Raw genomic sequence first — 17,404 nt, 5'->3', positions numbered from 1 at the left:
CTTGATTCACATTGTACCTTTCGCCAATACCATTTCCAACATTCCCTGTGTTGCCAACATTACCCGGGTTTCCATCAGCATTTGCGTTACCCGCGTTACCAGTGTTCACAGGGTCATCAGTGTTCCCAGGGTTACCAGGGTTTCCCTCAGCATTTGGTATCTCCACCTCCGGATCGGGTCTCGGTTGCTCAACCAATTCCCTCAGCTTTTCCTGGCCTTCTGCCATACCAGTCATCAATGTCATGAACTGATCCATCCTTTCACGCATATCAGCCAGCTCTTTCTGTACTTGGTCCATCGCTAGCTGTGGACGATTTTCCTTTGTCGGGTACCTGTGGACTCGCTTGGGACCAATAACTGCCTGATACAGGGAACAAACATTAGACACTGCGGTGACACCTGCAAAACAGACAAGGGTTAATATGCATGGTATGCGATGCACTGCTTGTTCAGTTTTAAGGCACCCCTGTTTTGAAAGGGAATACCCTGCAAATGAATAAGCATGAGATGTTGGATGCAAATATGCAGATGATGTTATGCAATGCAAAGGCATGTCAATCAGAATTGATGGATCCGCTTGAACATCTGTCAGGTTGCACTGCCTGGAGAGAAATTCACTAAGGAATATAATACAAGACCAAAACTCTGCTCCAGAAAACCGGGTTGGTTGGAGGTTAAGGTTTCCTGAATTTAGCCCGCCCCTCACTGGTAGGTTCTAAGAACAGAAGTTCGTCAGCTTCAACCCTTCAGTCGCGAATAATACATTTACCACTGAAGGTTTGGTATTATTACGGGACAAAAGACCTCCATTGACTCCCCTCAACAGGACATCCTAATAGCAAGTTCCCAGTCTCGGGATCCTCGGATTGAGCAGCGAGAATGCGCCCACCAGAGCTAACATAATCACGTCTCGGAGGAGAGGCCTCGACTGAGTTCTCGGGAAATGGTCACCAGAGTCGACGATTTCTAGAGGAATATCCTGCCGTTACGGAACACCCGTAAGAAATAATATATCCAAAAGAAACCTCGTTTGGGTGTGGTTCTTCACGAACGACTTAACGTAGCAACACGCCACGCAAGCCTCATGATTATCCACTCTAAAACCTGTGTGTACACTCAAGCCTGGGTAATGGGCTTATCTCTCATAGAACACCCCATCCCAACAAACAAACAAACAGATCCAACAGATACAACAGATGCATGCAAGCAGGTAAGCAAATAAAGGTACAAAAGCATGAACACCCAATAAACAAGAAATCACACAAGCTAAGAGGGACTCGCTTAGGGAAGATGGACCAGCAAGAGGTCAACTTCTTTCAATCCCCAGTAGAGTCGCCAGCTGTCGCAACCTGAAAAATACAGTGCGCGAAAAACAATCGGCGAAAGAAAATGACAGAAGAGTCGCCACCGTGCGTTATTCATCCCAAAGGAGGGAAAGGAAACGCTCGAAGTAAACCTGAAAAAGGAAAGGACAAGACGGGGTCTTGCAACCAAATATTGGGTTCGGGAGTCGGTTATGCGAAGGGAAGGTATTAGCACCCCTACGCATCCGTAGTACTCTACGGGATCCACTTTTGTAGTTCTTGTCTAAAGGGTGTGGGTTTATCTAATGTGTTATTTACTAAAAAATGGGGTTAAATGAAAATGACTCGCGCGGATGTCGCATCCACTGCATACGTATCTCATTTGAATATGAGAATCAGAGTCTTCGTAGCTCGGCTGACCTATGGGTTGGAGGGATGTGTGCTCGCTAAGACATCGCGTCTTATGCCTACGTATCTCATCTGGCTTGAGAATCAGAGCAAGCCGTAGTTCGGCTAACTATGGGGTTATGGATTGGGTTTTGGACGAACGACGTCACTACGCAATCTACCGGATGCTCGACCTTTGGAGACTTACTCGCCTGTAGTAGAAGGAGTTAACGTGTTGCTTTGGGTTTTAGGGTTTGGGATGCTCAAGGGCAAAAAGGCAGTCCTTGACGAAGGAACCGCGCTACCTGCAGGGATACGAACACATACAAAACAAACATGTATAAAGTAAATGAGTCAACAAGGGGCTCAGAAGTAAATAAACAAAAGAAAACAAATGCCTCCTATCGAGGTCTTCCAGCTAAGAAAACGATAAAATGCGGAAAAGAGGTAACAGTATCACACGGATAAAGATCCGAAGTAACAGCAATTAAAGGAGTAAGAAACTTAGGGATCCTTCCAAGCTAAACACCATCAAAGAAAGTGAGTCAGTACAGGTAATCGGAATGAAACCTCCAGGGGGTATCCCACAAATAAAATGGAAAACCACGCAAGTTATCCCTGCAAAAGTCATGTGAGCCCTCACAAAAACTCAACAAACAGGTTAGAGACAAAAAAAATAGGGTAATCAAGGGTTGCCCCCAAATCAAAATGTAACCACATGAATCATGCTCTTTCAATTCACAAAAAAAGCTCACAAAAAACAACCAAGGGTAGGAGGCCTAAACCTCTTGTCAAACACATGCATCAAAAGGGTATCAAATTCACCCATAATACCTCATACATTTAGAGCATTCAAATTAAAGGCATAAAGATGATGGATATAGGGCAAACCTGATTGGAGAGCTTGATTGAAATTGAGTTGCACCCGTGAGGTTTACAAAACAACCTTTAGGGTTTATGTGAGGCAAATGTGATTCTGTGCAGTTGAGTTCCCTTCAGGGTTTGGAGGTTGCTCTGAACTTTGTTAGCTCTTCTCTCACTATCTTTTTCCTCAGGGTTTTGTTCCAAAGAAACCTCAGAGTATTTTTGCTTCTCTCACTATCTTTTTCCCAGACAGGGTAATAGGAATAGAATGAATTTTTGTTTCACTGAAACTCTGAATTTATATTGGTAGCTTAGTGGGCTTTTGAGAGAGGTCCAAGTCTGAGATTTTTTCTTTTATATTTTATTTATTTATTTATAATTTTATTTTATTTTTTTATTTTTTTCGTTTTTATTTATTTATTTATTTTTTTATTTATTTTATTTTTATTTTTATTTTTATTTTTCGTTTTTTATTTTTATTTTTATTTTTATTTTTATTTTTATTTTTATTTTTTATTTTTTTTTTTTTCGTTTTTTTTTTTTTTTTTTTTTTATTTTTTATTTTTTATTTTTAAAAAAAAAGTTTCTTGGATCTAATTCTGATTGACATGATGAAATGCAATATGAAATGCTAAATGAATGCATGAATGAGGAGGGCAAAATTTGGGGTGTTACACCCGTCAGGGCGCGATGTTGGATGAGATGAGCAGCATGATGCGACAGTTGATGTTGCAGTTCCCGCACCCTCCTCCTCAGTAGGATCCTGTGAGTTCCATCTTCCGCGCTTGTTCACAAACATTATGGACAATGTTGAGTTCAAGTGTGGGGGAGATTTTATGTCTTTTATTTGTAATTTGTTTTGTGTTATTTTTACTTTTTAATTTTGTATTTTAGATTGAATTTGTCTGTTGAATGTACATTATGTTGCAAGTGTGTGTGTCAAGTCTGTGTTGACGGGTTGGAAAAGTAATGATCACAATTGAGAGTGGATGAAAGATCACATCACTCACCATGGCTTGTTGTGAAGGATCTCCCCATAAAGTGATACTGCTGAAATTAAAGATCGGACGCAACATATACAGCTTAACCGACACGAGTATCCTGCACACTCCGAAGTAAGACAGCAATTGCACCAAATTAAGGAGCACTGTGGATCCTGTCAAAGCTAAACCAAACCAAGTGAGTCAGGAAAGGCCAAACACATTAATCATCATGAGCGTCATTCAGGTTTTTCTTTATCACTCTAAATTTGCGTAGACTCTCTGGGACTGTCACTGCATGATACACACACTGAGGCACATTGTTTGTAATTAACCCCCAGCCTTTCTAGCCATCCCGAATCATTATATCCCTCGTTAACCCCCTTTGAGCCTATATCCATTTTTTTGTTTAAAACACCATGAATGTAACCATTGGCCAAAAACACTTCCTCACCCAGTTCAGAGTCATGAGAATGTATTCAAGCTGTGTTGAAAAGCTAAGTTTGGGGTAAAAACCCCAAAAGCTCTCAAAGCCCTCGAAAGTGCAAAAACAAAAGAAAAAGAAAAAATTGATGAATCGAGAAAAAGAAAGAAAAATAAAAATCAAATACTTGATTATTCAAAAGAAAGAAGCACGGAAAAGGGCGGTCGGTAAAAATTCAAGAAATAAGAAAAGAAAACTGAGGAAATAAAAGAAACAAACACAGGATATAACATCGACTCTGAACCAAAAGCCCCTTGTTTTCCTTTGTGAATCCATACCTTAACCCAGGCCAAGCTACAACCCGAAAGACCTCAAAAAGTGTGTGTGTGTGGGTGTGTATGTTGTGTGTAGGTGATGAGAAAAGAGAGACTATTCAAACTTGTGAGTGATATTGCATACTTTGAATTATGAGTGTAAACAGCTAACCCCGAGAGAATTGGTGAGAATGTGAAATAAGCTGACAGTGAAACGGTGCTTTAAAGTGGAAGTGTGAATGATGACTTACGAGGATGGGTCGGACTTGTGGAAGAAAAAGGGAAGACGTTCGCGAATGATCTCAGCAGTGGTGGAAAGCATAAAGAATTCTGGGGAGTGATAATGAAACATTACTTGGGATAAGCAATGAGCTAAGTTTGGGGTTGTGATCAGTCACCATTTATAGTAAGCTTTTATTACTGATCTGACGCAAAACAGAGACATTTGATACACTGTGCAAGCATTTAAGGTACAATTCGAGTAGTTTTACTTCCGTTATTTTATTTACGCATTTTTAATCTTTGTTATGTTTTACTTTGTTTATCTTGATTTTATGCATGGGATAACTGTGTTTTTGTCCGACAGATCCAAGCAGAAGAACCGGAGAACTCAGAACACGACAGTGCGAGAGTCCGACACGCAAAAGAGCATAAAACCCCCGGTACAGAAGGCCTGACACGGGCCGTGTCAGGGCAAGGGTAGCAGAAGAAGGAAAACAGTAGCCTGACACGGCCACCCGTGTCAGCTGACACGGACCGTGTCAGGCAGAAACCCCCTCTCCCCCCCGTGTTAGGCTTGCCATGGGCGTGTCAGGAGAAACAGTAGGCTGACACGGGCCGTATCAGCCCAAGCCCAATATTTCCAATTTTCTTGGGATTTTCATTCTTCGGGCTTTATGGAGACATCTTAGGACCTGTCCAACTGCTGCTGGGAACTTTCATTATAAAAAAAGGTCTTCTGCCAAAGGAAAAATCATCTTGGAATACAGGTATTGTGAAGCAATCAAGTATTACATAGATCAAGGCATTTGGAGAGCTGAAGAGATTCATGAGCGGGAGCGATTGAAGATCAAAGTCATCCAATTACTTGTAATGTGTAATTTTTATCTTGAACTTGTTTTAAACAATATGAGTAGCTAAACCCCCCAATGCTATGGGTTGTCCCTGATTTGGAATTGTAATGAATTTGAGTTTACATTTGCATTTATAATATTTTATTTACGGTAACCTTTTGATGTGTTTATTGCTTTCACTTTCGGACCAATTGAGATTGATCTATGGTTATCACTTAGGCTGGACCGCCAGTGATAAGGTTTTCATCAGGTTACTCTGCAGTAGATATCACCTAGGACTAGGGATACCCTGTATGAACCAGAGCATTCTTGATATTATACAGCTTAACTTCATCCTAATTGGCTATGGACATAGGAATTAGGGTAGATTGATTAAAGGTTTTCTCACCAAAGACTTGGGAGAAAATACCCTTGAGAACTGGTAGTAATTGATATTTGTTGATGCAATAGTAACTCAGAGTTGTTACAGGGATAAATTATACACCTTCCATGGCATTGTTTCTTTTTCTCTATAAACCCTTATTTTCATATTTCTTTACTATTTTCTTTTTACCCTCAAAAACCAAATTAATACTTGTTGCTTAATTGAATGATAATTTAAACTCAATACTAATGTGCAGTCCTTGAGATCGACATTCGGGGAATTTCCCCATTATTACTATAAAAGGCAAAATAGTACACTTGCTATTTTCCCGATCAAGTAGCTTGCACCACCTCATCAAAAACCTGTGTAACACCCTAAACTCCACAATCAATTATCGCATAATTTAATTATAAACACAACCACATAGGGTGTCGCACACATCAAAATAAAAACCTGCTCCGTAATACGAGTTACATCAATTCACATTAAATCTTTCATCACATGCTCACTTCCATTTTTAAAGTATCATTGCAACGGAAATATCATCAACAATTATGAAAGATAAGATAACTAATGACATTTGGTTTCAAACTTAAACGTTAATAATAAATAAGAGAGTTGGAATCAATCCACTCAACATGCTTAAGAATGCACAACAACAAATTTAGTCTTATGACTTCAACATGTCATAAAATTAAATCAAGCGTTCCTAATCCGATATTACATAATCAGAGCAAGACGTTACTAAAGCAATATTACTTCTGAGTATCTGCATGATACCCGAGTAAATGCAACATTTAAACAGAAAGAGGTGAGAATACACTTCAATAATTAGCGGTGAATAGCAATCGGAAGTAGATTCACTAACAACAAGCACACACTAATTAATTCAACCTCAACCTATCAAGTATTCTCATCCATACAACATAACACCAAAAATAATCACTGAATGCAACACAATCAGATGTACTCGACAACTGACTCAACGAGCATGTGGTACCAAATTATGAACACTCAAGTTCATTTCACTCCATGATCCCCACCATAGGATCGATTCCCTCTTGGAACTGGAGCACACCAAAATCGCTACAATCACCATAGATAAAGCTTCACTAATTCTTCATAATAGGAATTAGCTGCTCACATCCGATCAACCACCATATAATCGAGGCTTATCAAAAAGAACCGAAGTTCAGACAACATGAATGCATGGACTCTCAACATCCAAAACCAAAACATGCACATTGGCCCCTTTTACGACCGTATATGCCACCAACAACATTAGGGGTGTTCGCGGTGCGGTTTGGGCGGTTTTTCAGATAAAAATCACCCGAACCGCAAGAGAAATAAGCATGCGGTTCGGTTTGGTTCGATTGCCGTTTAGAAATAAAACCAAACCAACCCAAACCAAATCAATGCAGTTTGGGTTGGTTCGGTTGGTTCGGTTTTTTATAATAATTTTATTGAGCCATATATACTCCTATAAATAATGACATAACTTTGTGTTTAGTCATTCATACATTACTAAATAACATTAAAATTCATCATATTTAGACAAAAACGTTTCATTCAATATACAAAAAATCAAATTAGACAAAAGTGGAATAAAAGACAAATATAAATAGTAGCATAAAATAATATCAAAGACATTATAATAAAACATAAAAAAAACATATGAGATGAGAGATTAGAGAAGATGAAAAAAAGAACATAAGAGATGCGAGATTGAGAAGAAAAGTGCAATAAAAACGTAATTGGAAGAGAAAATAGTAACATAAAAGATAAAAAAGAAAAAACATAATAGAGGACTTATTAGAGTAGAATATGCGAGACCTACATGGAAAGGAAGATGAGAAGAATGTGTGATACTATTATGAGAGATTTAAGAAGGTTGAAATTGAAACCCTAAGTGTGATTAAGAGAAAATCGTTTGTAATTGTAAGGTTAAGGCATACTAGGTTTGAGGTTTGGGTTGGATGTGGGATAAGTGAAGTTTGGGTTGTAACATAATGCGGTTTGGTTTGGTTTAGTTCGGTTTTCAAAATACAAACCGCAAACCAAACCAAACCGTGCGGTTTTATTAAAAAAGACCCAAACGAATCTGAACCAAATGCGGTTTTTTGCGGTTTCGGTTTGGTTTGGTTTGGTTTGCGGTTTTCTATTGGGTTGGTTTGGTTTTGAACACCCCTAAACAACATCATCATCATCATCATCAAAATAGCATGCATATATTTGAACATGCAACATCATTAACGACATCATCATAACATCATACACCATACGCAACATTAATCAACATTACAACAACCAACAACATCAATTTTAGCAACTCAGCATATGCATATTCATAAACATACAATCACGTTATTTCATTATATCATCAATATTTCATTACGATAACTCAACAAGTCGCTAATTGATCTCACACACCCTCATAAACATTCCTACTTTAGACACCTGACTATCATTCAATTCTTACACCAAGCACTACCATTATGTAGGTCTGATCGTTAGCTTTCCAATACTTCAAACAGGACGTCATTTGGACTTACGGATCGAAAGTTATGATCATAACAAGAAAATTAAGATTTTATGTGAAAAACAGGGTTAGGAGTCACTCTCAACTCTTATGGGTCGACTCCTACTGAACAAAATTGAAAAACAAAACCTTTATGTTGGTTTGGAGTCAAGTCCCAACACGTATGGGTCGATTCTCACTGCTATAAAAAATATTTTTTTAAACTATCCAAACACTATCTTATGTGCCAACAACATATTTTACGAAAATCTATCGAATAAATTCAATTTCCTACTGTTATAGCATCCTAAATTCATCATTTACATCATGAATCAACAACATCAAAATAGAATTTATGAATCAACAACATATTACAACAATATCATCATGTTCATCATCTCTAAATCATGAATCAACAACATATTACAACAATATCATCATGTTCATCATCTCTAAATCACCATTAACACACTTAAGGTCACAACCTTCAAACATCAATAAATGGCATAATACATCAACAACATCAAAATAGAATTTATGCATACATAAGGTACACGAATTTCATATCAATTCTATCATACAACAACAGTTATAAAACAAAAATCTAAATTGAGATTTTCAATCCTAAGGAGGTTAAGGATCCCTCCATCTATCCCACGTGCTTTAACATCCATTAGAGAAGCACATTTTCCCCCTTACCTGAAATTCTAGCAATTGACGCAATCCTATCTTCATTTTCTTCTACCTCTAGCCAATTTTTCTCTTTTACTCCAACTTCCAAAAACATCGTATTGACACTCTCTAGTTCTTCAAATCCCTATTTTATTCCAAAACATATTTCCTTCCAATTAGACTCTTATCTTTTTACCTTCAACTTATCCTCATATTGTCCTTAATACCCTCACTCCTCTTACTAACTCCAATTTTATTTTATTCTAATTATCCTAAATATTATCTTGTTTCAATTAATATAATAAAGCTATTATTTTACCTATTAGAATAACTCTAAATTATTCCTTCCATCCATAATTATTTTCCCATGTTCCTAACTCAAGGACTCACACCTAGGGGTGTGCATGGATCATGAATCAAACCAAATTGAACCATATATATGGTTCGGTTTGGTTCTTAAAACCATTTTCATAAACCCAATTTATTTTTTAGAAATCGGTTTATAAGTGGATCGGTTCGGTTTTAAACCGGTTTTTCAAAAAAAAAAAAAATTAAAAAAAACAGTTTTAAATCAATTTCTTTAAAACCAATTTTTTATTTTCTTAAAAAAATCAATTTCAAAACCAATTTTATAAAAAAAAGTAGTTTTTAAAACTATATTTTTAAAAAATCAATTTTATATCAAAAATAATTTTATTTTCTTTTAACTAACTTTTTTATTTTCACTAATTATAAAACTATTTTATATAAAAAAAATATTTATTTTAAAAAATTACTTTAAATTTAACTTTTATAATCACCATAAATAATATCTCGATTAAAAACAATCCCAAAGTATGATGCATTATATAAAAACGGTCATAAAATAAAATAATTATGAATCATATCTCTATAAATCATAATTGTTCTAAAATAAATATTTCATCAAAAAAATTGTTCAAATTTCTAAAATCTCTCATAATTGTTCATAAACAAATTTTATGAGGTTTTAAAATATTTTTTCTTTTAAAATTTAAAAAACATAAAAAAAAACAATTTTTTTTAGAAAAAAAATAACAAATATTCAGAAAAAAGAAAAATATATATATATATAAAAAATAATTGAAAATAATAAAATTATATTCTAAAAATAAAAAAAAATAAAAAAAATCTATTTTTTTTTAAATATTTTTTTACTGAAAAAAATACAAAATATTTTTGATAAAAAATATCTTTTTTATTTAGAAAAAAATAATAATTTTATTTGAAAAACATATCAAATATAATTTTTTCGAAAAAAAAGTTCAAATATAATATTTTTGGTGAAAAGAAAAAAAATCTGATTATTATTTTTAAAATAAATTTTTTATAAAATTTAAAAAAATTTAAAATATAAAATTAATTTATAATGTGATAAAACATGAAAACATACAAATATAAAAATTTAACACATAGTAAAATTTGGATAACCAATAACAAAACCAAATTTTTATAATGGGTACCGGTTTATATTTGGACAACAAAATGGATACCCAAATTTTTATTTAGCATTTGGTTTGATTTTTTTAAAGTGGATTAATTTGGATACCAATTTGGTTATGGATAACCAGTTTTTTTGCACACCCCTACTCACATCGCACAACCAAACCAACAATTAAATAAATAAATAAAGACATAATTAATTAAATAAATACGGTAAAATATTCTAAACGTAAAAGAGGGTGTTACAACCTGCATCAACAATTTTGGTTCCTAAATAGAACAATATCCTTTAAAAATAGAGGGTGTTACAACCTGCATCAACAATTTTGGTTCCTAAATAGAACAATATCCTTTAAAAATAGTTGTCTACTCTACTGTAAGTTTGCTAAATCACATTTGACAAAATTGTGTATCCGGTGTCATACTCAATCACTGCTATATTTTTATAGTGTGTGTACGTGTTAGTATCAATGTCATGTCTGGTGTCTGTGCAAGTGCTTCATAGTATAGTGTTTGCACTAATTTTCCTAATTCTCTACACTTGGTTGATTGGATCTGCTTCAATTCTGGATCATTTAACTTGACCATTGTGGTGACAATGTAGACCAGAGAGGTAAGTTTAAGAAGAAGGTTATGTCTCAATATTTCCTTCACCATGAGACGGGGTGCTAGATGAACCAGTAATTTCACTTGGTGGACTATATCTTCTATACACCCTATCTTTGTTTTTGTTCCACCATTCTTCTGCTTGTTGCTCATTGTATCTTCGCTTACTGTTCCAAGAAAAGGAGCGGAAAAAAAGATAAATTGTGTTAACTATAAAAAGAACTGAAATAAGAAAACCAATACACTACTTAATAGTTCAAATTGTTCTCATACCTGAATCTAACACGTTTGAAAATTTTGCTACCATCGGATAGTACTATGACTGTGATATAAACACCGTGTTCGAATTGTTCAATGACCGATGTTTCTCCTTCTTGGACGGTCCTGTGCGAATCGGCTGACCTGGAACTATTTTCCGAGCTTGGTGGAAACGCTCCTGTACTAGATAAATATGAGCGGTTGCTTTCTTGCGGAACACTTCCCGCATCTATAGATGGAACAACCTCAGAAACTTCACCATTTCCTTCTATTCTTTGCAGGTTTGAAGATTCGCTATCTGACTCTGATAAATTAGGCGCACTTTGTTGCTCAGACTCAAAGCTCGATTGGAAGGGAGAGTCAAATTCTACGTTTTCTCTTAGAATACATCGAGCTTGCGTATGGATCTGTTTCAAGGCTTCACTTCCAGGAATTTCTGGTGGCAACTTTTCAGTCACTTCCCTCAACTAAACAAGAACAAATGAAGAAGCAAATTTAGCTATTTAGCATGAATAACCTGAAATCCTTATCAACAAACTTTCAACTTCCCATCAGACTCAAGCATTAAGCTTATTTCATACAATAGAGCCTTGGTTGATTAAACATCTTAATTGAGCGCTTATAATATAAGTGTTTATCATAGAACTTATAAGTACTTAGGTATAAACTAGCTCTATAACAAAAGATAAGATAAAGTCAAATTTCTTTCATATGAGCTATAAGCTGTTTTCATAACCGAAATACCTCATCTGCCATGGACGTGATGAATTCCCTGGTCTCTCTATGCTTAGAAGATTCTTCTCCAGCCAATAGATTGGCTTCTTGAATATTTTTCTGAAGCTCGTGAATCTTCATATCTTGCATGTCAGCTTTTTTCTTTAAACTTCGAATCTTTATGTAAGAAAAGAAGTATTCATATAAGTTATTAATGAATTTCTCAAAGAATAAAATAACTAACTATAAAACGTACATGGTTTTTCAACTTTGAGACTTCTTGATTCAAATTCTCATTTTTCTTCTTTAAATTATCAATAAGGCTTCTTGAAAAGCCAGGGGAGATAGAACGTGTCGGGCTTGGCGGTCTTCGTGAATACGGAGAGGTTGATCTTGAATTAACCATTGAAGGTGGGGTTGGGGGAGTACTTTGCTGCATAATAAGAGGCCTCGAAGCATTCTGCATCGGACTTGATGAGCCAGGAAATATGACATCTTTCAATTGTAAACGCAACGGAACTTGAGCGTCTCTGGCCATGGAAGACAATTCATTTGCACTTCCAAACCCATTACTCCTTATGTCAAAGTATTTCACTAGACCAGTGGCGGAAGACAAGAGAATACTTGAAGTCCTTACCTCTCCCTTGTCGTATTTTTCCCTTCCATAAGTGGAACTAGAAGGACGAGTCATTTCTCTACTGTAATTGGAACTGTTACCACTATCAGAACCTTTAAGCTTAGCATGGCAAGTGTCACAGACACGGTGCGGTTTGCTAGGTGTTGGAGCCAATGCTGCTTTAAGGGCTTTTTTCGAACTACAAGGATGGCAATACACCAACCCACAATGATAACAATTATGTCTTTTTCTAGTAAAACCAAATGGTTGTCTGCAACCGGAGCAAACCGATTGGTCATTGCCAGAAACCCATTTATGTATGCATATACAAGTCGTAAAATTTGCGCCACATGAAATATTCTTTACATGCCTTTCTTTCAAGGCTTCCACCAGTGTGGGAGTTTTCTGATCTTCGATGTCTCCATGTCCTAATCTTCCATTGGCACCTCTCCCCCAAGTATATAGTTCACTTCTTGAAGTCAATACCGCAACATGATGAGTGCCGCACGATATTTCCTCAGCAGATTCACCCTGTAACTTATCTCTTACTAGAATCGGCATTTTTCCATCAGAGTTTGGATTTCCTAGTTGACCGTATGCCGTGCTTCCCATACTAAATACATGACCGGACGCGGTTAGTGCAACAGTCAAACTTTGCCCACATGCAACCTGGTGAAAATTATATTCAGCAAGTGCAGTCACACAAGTCGGTTGAAGGTAGGTTTCCTTGTTAGCATGACCTAAACGATATTGATCGCCATCGCCCCACGTGAATATCCTCTTTGCCGAAGAAGGATTTGAACCTGATTGATCGGTGACCTCTATAATGGCTGCCGTGTGCCACACTCCACATGCAACCTGAATAGCCCTATGTCCACTAGATAACTGTACCTCTTTTGGATACGACGCACTCTCTCTATCTCCATGCCCCAATACACCAAGAATTCCATCGCCGAAAGTAAAAAGTTTCCCGCTGGCAGTTATCAATGCTGTATGCCATGAGCCACATGCTATAGATACAACCTGAAGTCCTTCTAAATTCCCAGTGACACGCTTCGGTATACAATGGCTAACATCAGTTCCATGGCCTAAAATTCCAGCGTTATGTGCACCGTCACCCCAGGTGTATAAATCCCCAGATGTAGATACCGCACATGTATGATATTCACCGCATGCAACAAAACTCATATTAGTAACTGCTAGGGACTCGACAAGATTCGGTTTACCAAAATCTTTATCAAACCCATGTCCAAGTCTTCCACCAAAGTCCTCTCCCCAGGTAAAAATCTCTCCTTGCCGTGTTACTAGAGCAATGTGATTTACACCAGGTTCTATTAGATTAACATCGAGAACAACATTAGACTCTAATGGCTTAGGAATCAGGACATCTATCTTGGAAGGGACTTGACTCCCTAACCCGTCAGAGGAATTCCCGTCGGCCCAAACCTCTCCCCATATGAAAACGTCGCCTAGAGATTCTATGTCATCTTGTCCTGATCCTACACTACTAACATAGCTAACACCCGACACACTAACACGGGAACCATCTCCAACACTTGTCCTTACTGGCATACTTGCATGATCTGACCCTGCATCTGATCTTCCTCTAATCGACGATGTGGATTCACCAGAAACTGATTCAAAAGAAAACCTGTTCTTGGAAACAATTGAAGTAGACTCTAATGATCCACCAGAAGGACGTCCACTCAGAAAAAATTCAGAACTATCCTGCAAGTGAATTTTAAAAAAAAAAATAAGAATCGAAAATTTCTTCATTAAAATGTTTTTGAAAAATAGATGATTGTGTTCATCTTCATTTGCCTAATAACTTCAACTTTAAGGAGAGCTAGATGAAGACTTGCACATTGAACAAATAACCAAAATCAAATACATATTACTGAGTCGGTGAACTTATTATGACAACAATCATTATTACAATATTACTAAAATAATATTAAGATCATGAGTAAGACATATTGTACATCATCTGATTTTGAAAAGCGTTTTATTCCAACTCACATCTGTTAAATCACTTCTAGCGTGCCGCCTTCGAACCTGTCCAGTAGAAATTAATGCCTTAAGGCCCGAAAGCCAAACCTCAACCTCGGCTGTATCCTTACAGATCTAGAAATTTGAAAAGAGAAAGCAGTAGATTCAAAATTCATATGAAATAGACAAAAGATGCAAGTCCAACATAAAGAGCGGTGTTTTCTCTAACCAGATCAAGTGACCGTTCGCCTTTTTTATAAATAAGTGAGAACGAGAGATAATCCTTTTCAGGGCGCAAATATCTTCTAAAGACGGCCTGCAAAGTATAAGTTAGTTATCATTTAACCGTAATTACAGCAGTCTCTGAAAGACCAAGCATCGTTTAACATACCGTTCTCTGTCCTGAGATGATGCGCAGAACAGAAGACAAGTTCAGACTCTTTTCCTTTCCATGAGAAATCCAAATCAGTGATGTTTCATCCTGCTAATGCTACTTAATATGAAATCATCCATATATTGATATGAAATTCAAGCGCGTATATATAAATACGTTTGAAAAAACTAACCTGCGAAAGCCTGAAATTACAAAGTTTTGGCTTCCCTTTTCGACTATACTTAACTAACTGAGTCCCTCTTTTTAAAGTAAGGAATGCCTTCACAAAAGTAAAATCAAGTGAAACATCAACAATGACACAAACATTAGTCACGACACTGACATTGACACGTAGACCTATATAGTAATTTTTAAAATGGAAGTGATCAAATGTTGTCAATAGTGTCGGTGATAGACACGTGTCAGAGGTGTCACGTATCGGATTCGCCTTTAATCCGATAGTGCTACATAGCTTGAAACAAAAAAATAATCAAAATTCTAATCCTTTTTTCAGATACTAAACAAATAATTTGAATAGGGAAAAAGATTAATGGGATGATGAAACTAACTTGTTCAATATCACGTTCAGGATTCCCATAACTATCAGGATCTGCCATTCCATCTGAAAGAAATTGTAAGGAAACCACTGAAGAAGACAAAGCTCAAGCGTCATACTTTCTACTTGGGCCTCTCATCAAAGTCTCCAAAAACCTCAAGATGAAAAATTTCCCAAAAATGAAAACAGCAGAAAATGCCTCAAATCCAAATATGGTACTAGTGGGTTCTATAGATTCAAAATCTGAGAACAACCCAGATGAAGAATTCTCATACCAATCTAAAAAAGATTGAAAATTGATAAAAGGGTGTGTGAAATTGGCATGAATAAGTGTGTGATTAGTTTGAGAGCAAAATTGGATTGAGCAATTGAGAGAGAAAGTGAAGATGCGAAAGTTTCGTAGAAGGAAAGGGAATGAGATATTGGCGCGCTTCTTAAACTGCTTCCACGTCAATAAACTAACTTAACACTCACAGGATGCATATTTTTTTTTATAATACCTATATTAATGGTGTATGTTATTTATTCTGCTTAGTAAAAAATATGTTATCATGATAATAATTGAAATATACAAACACAACCTAAGTTTAGTTAGAATATGATTAATAAACATATTCACGATGAATTCAATCAGAAAACTGAACCGAACCAGACCAATGTCTTTTGAACCGAACTGTTTTTATTTATCTATAACCAAACCGAATCAAAATCATTGGTTTGGTATACCAGTTCAGAATTTCAAGCCGTACCAAACCGATAAAAGATAATTTTTTCCAAACCAAACCGAACAGTTTGTTAAAGCACCGTACCGTTATACTTTCTTGAACCGGACTGAACAGTTTGTTAAAGAACTGAACCGAACTTGTTTTTAGCATTTTTCATTTTCAGTTTCGGTTAAGTTTATTTGTCATTTGATTCATTTCTAGAACTCTTTGTGCAATATGGTTCGGTTCAATTGAAGTGATTTAATAACCTAATATAAGATTCCTACAACAATAAAAATCCTAACTTTTAAACTCACCAGTGAATATGCAACAAATCAATATAATCAGTCCCAAGACGATTAAGACTTTTCTCCACACTTTCTTTGATATTTGCAGAATCAACCCTCAAAATGTCTGCATTGTCGCATAAGAAACCCGCTCCTTCAAAATAACCGCACACTTTTGTTGCTACAATAATCTATCCACAAAGAGGGTACACAACTAGTTTCAATCTGTTAGCTCAACAAAGCATGATGTCAGTAAAAAATCTTCCAAAATGAGTGAAAGCCAAATCTCAATCTTACTTCAGGGTTAGCTTGTTATCTGTAGCAAACTTACAGTACCAAGAGTAATTTCACTGATGTTGAGGTCAGAGTCACCGAGTTTCCGGTATTGCAGAGGGTTGCTGGTGGCGGCACAAACGAGAGGCCTCACAGACGATGACCCGGTTCTTCTCCTCAGGAAAGTTCTGGTTTTGGCTGTTGTTGTTGATTGAAGTGAGAGAGTGGGAAAAGACAGCAATGTCGGAGGAAGTGGGAGAGAAGAAGGAACACCGACCGGACATGGCTTCTAAGCTTGTCTTTTACCTCCAAAAAGGTTGTTCAGTTTGCTGCCTCTTATGTTATTACACGGGTTGGGATTTGGTAACTTTATGGAGGGAAAAGGTATGGTATCTTTCGTGTATTTTTAACTCATTTAATTGAAAAACAAATTAAATAAATATAATAATTTAGATGAGAGAGAGGGGGAATATTGGCAACCTGATAATGAAAACATAATCCGTATATGCGGGTCCTCATCTGAATCCATTTCGAAGTTGACAGAGAAAATTCATTTTGATTGGGTTTGGATTTGAGTTTGAGTTTTTCCGATTATAAAATATGGGGACAGATCGGATAATGAGACACTAATATCCACTCTGAACGTGTCCAGTTTATTTTATCATGT

At 36.3% G+C, this 17,404-nt stretch overlaps 1 protein-coding gene across 5 annotated transcripts; it reads right to left on the bottom strand.

Moving 5' to 3' along the window:
* Positions 1 to 10,587: 10,587 nt before the first annotated feature.
* Positions 10,588 to 17,117, bottom strand: LOC127094208 (PH, RCC1 and FYVE domains-containing protein 1). Of its 5 annotated transcripts, none has more exons than XM_051033066.1 (11): positions 16,762 to 17,117; positions 16,495 to 16,655; positions 15,487 to 15,628; positions 15,111 to 15,197; positions 14,936 to 15,028; positions 14,774 to 14,860; positions 14,575 to 14,679; positions 12,196 to 14,283; positions 11,970 to 12,116; positions 11,241 to 11,692; positions 10,589 to 11,134 (listed from the first exon to the last, which is right to left on the bottom strand). In XM_051033066.1, the coding sequence occupies exons 3-11, from the start codon at positions 15,532 to 15,534 to the stop codon at positions 10,993 to 10,995; spliced, it is 3,249 nt and encodes a 1,082-aa protein (XP_050889023.1). In that variant the 5' UTR covers positions 15,535 to 15,628; positions 16,495 to 16,655; positions 16,762 to 17,117; the 3' UTR covers positions 10,589 to 10,992. The 5 variants fall into 5 exon arrangements, with proteins under 5 accessions (XP_050889025.1, XP_050889023.1, XP_050889022.1 ...); XM_051033065.1 differs by having other exon boundaries at positions 16,495 to 16,689; positions 16,796 to 17,117; XM_051033068.1 differs by lacking the exon at positions 16,762 to 17,117 and having other exon boundaries at positions 10,588 to 11,134; positions 15,487 to 15,539; positions 16,495 to 16,575.
* Positions 17,118 to 17,404: the final 287 nt, after the last annotated feature.

Source organism: Lathyrus oleraceus, chromosome 6 (genome assembly GCF_024323335.1).
Source record: "Lathyrus oleraceus cultivar Zhongwan6 chromosome 6, CAAS_Psat_ZW6_1.0, whole genome shotgun sequence".
Classification (NCBI taxonomy): Eukaryota; Viridiplantae; Streptophyta; class Magnoliopsida; order Fabales; family Fabaceae; genus Lathyrus; species Lathyrus oleraceus.
This window is presented reverse-complemented; position numbering and strand designations above follow the sequence as displayed.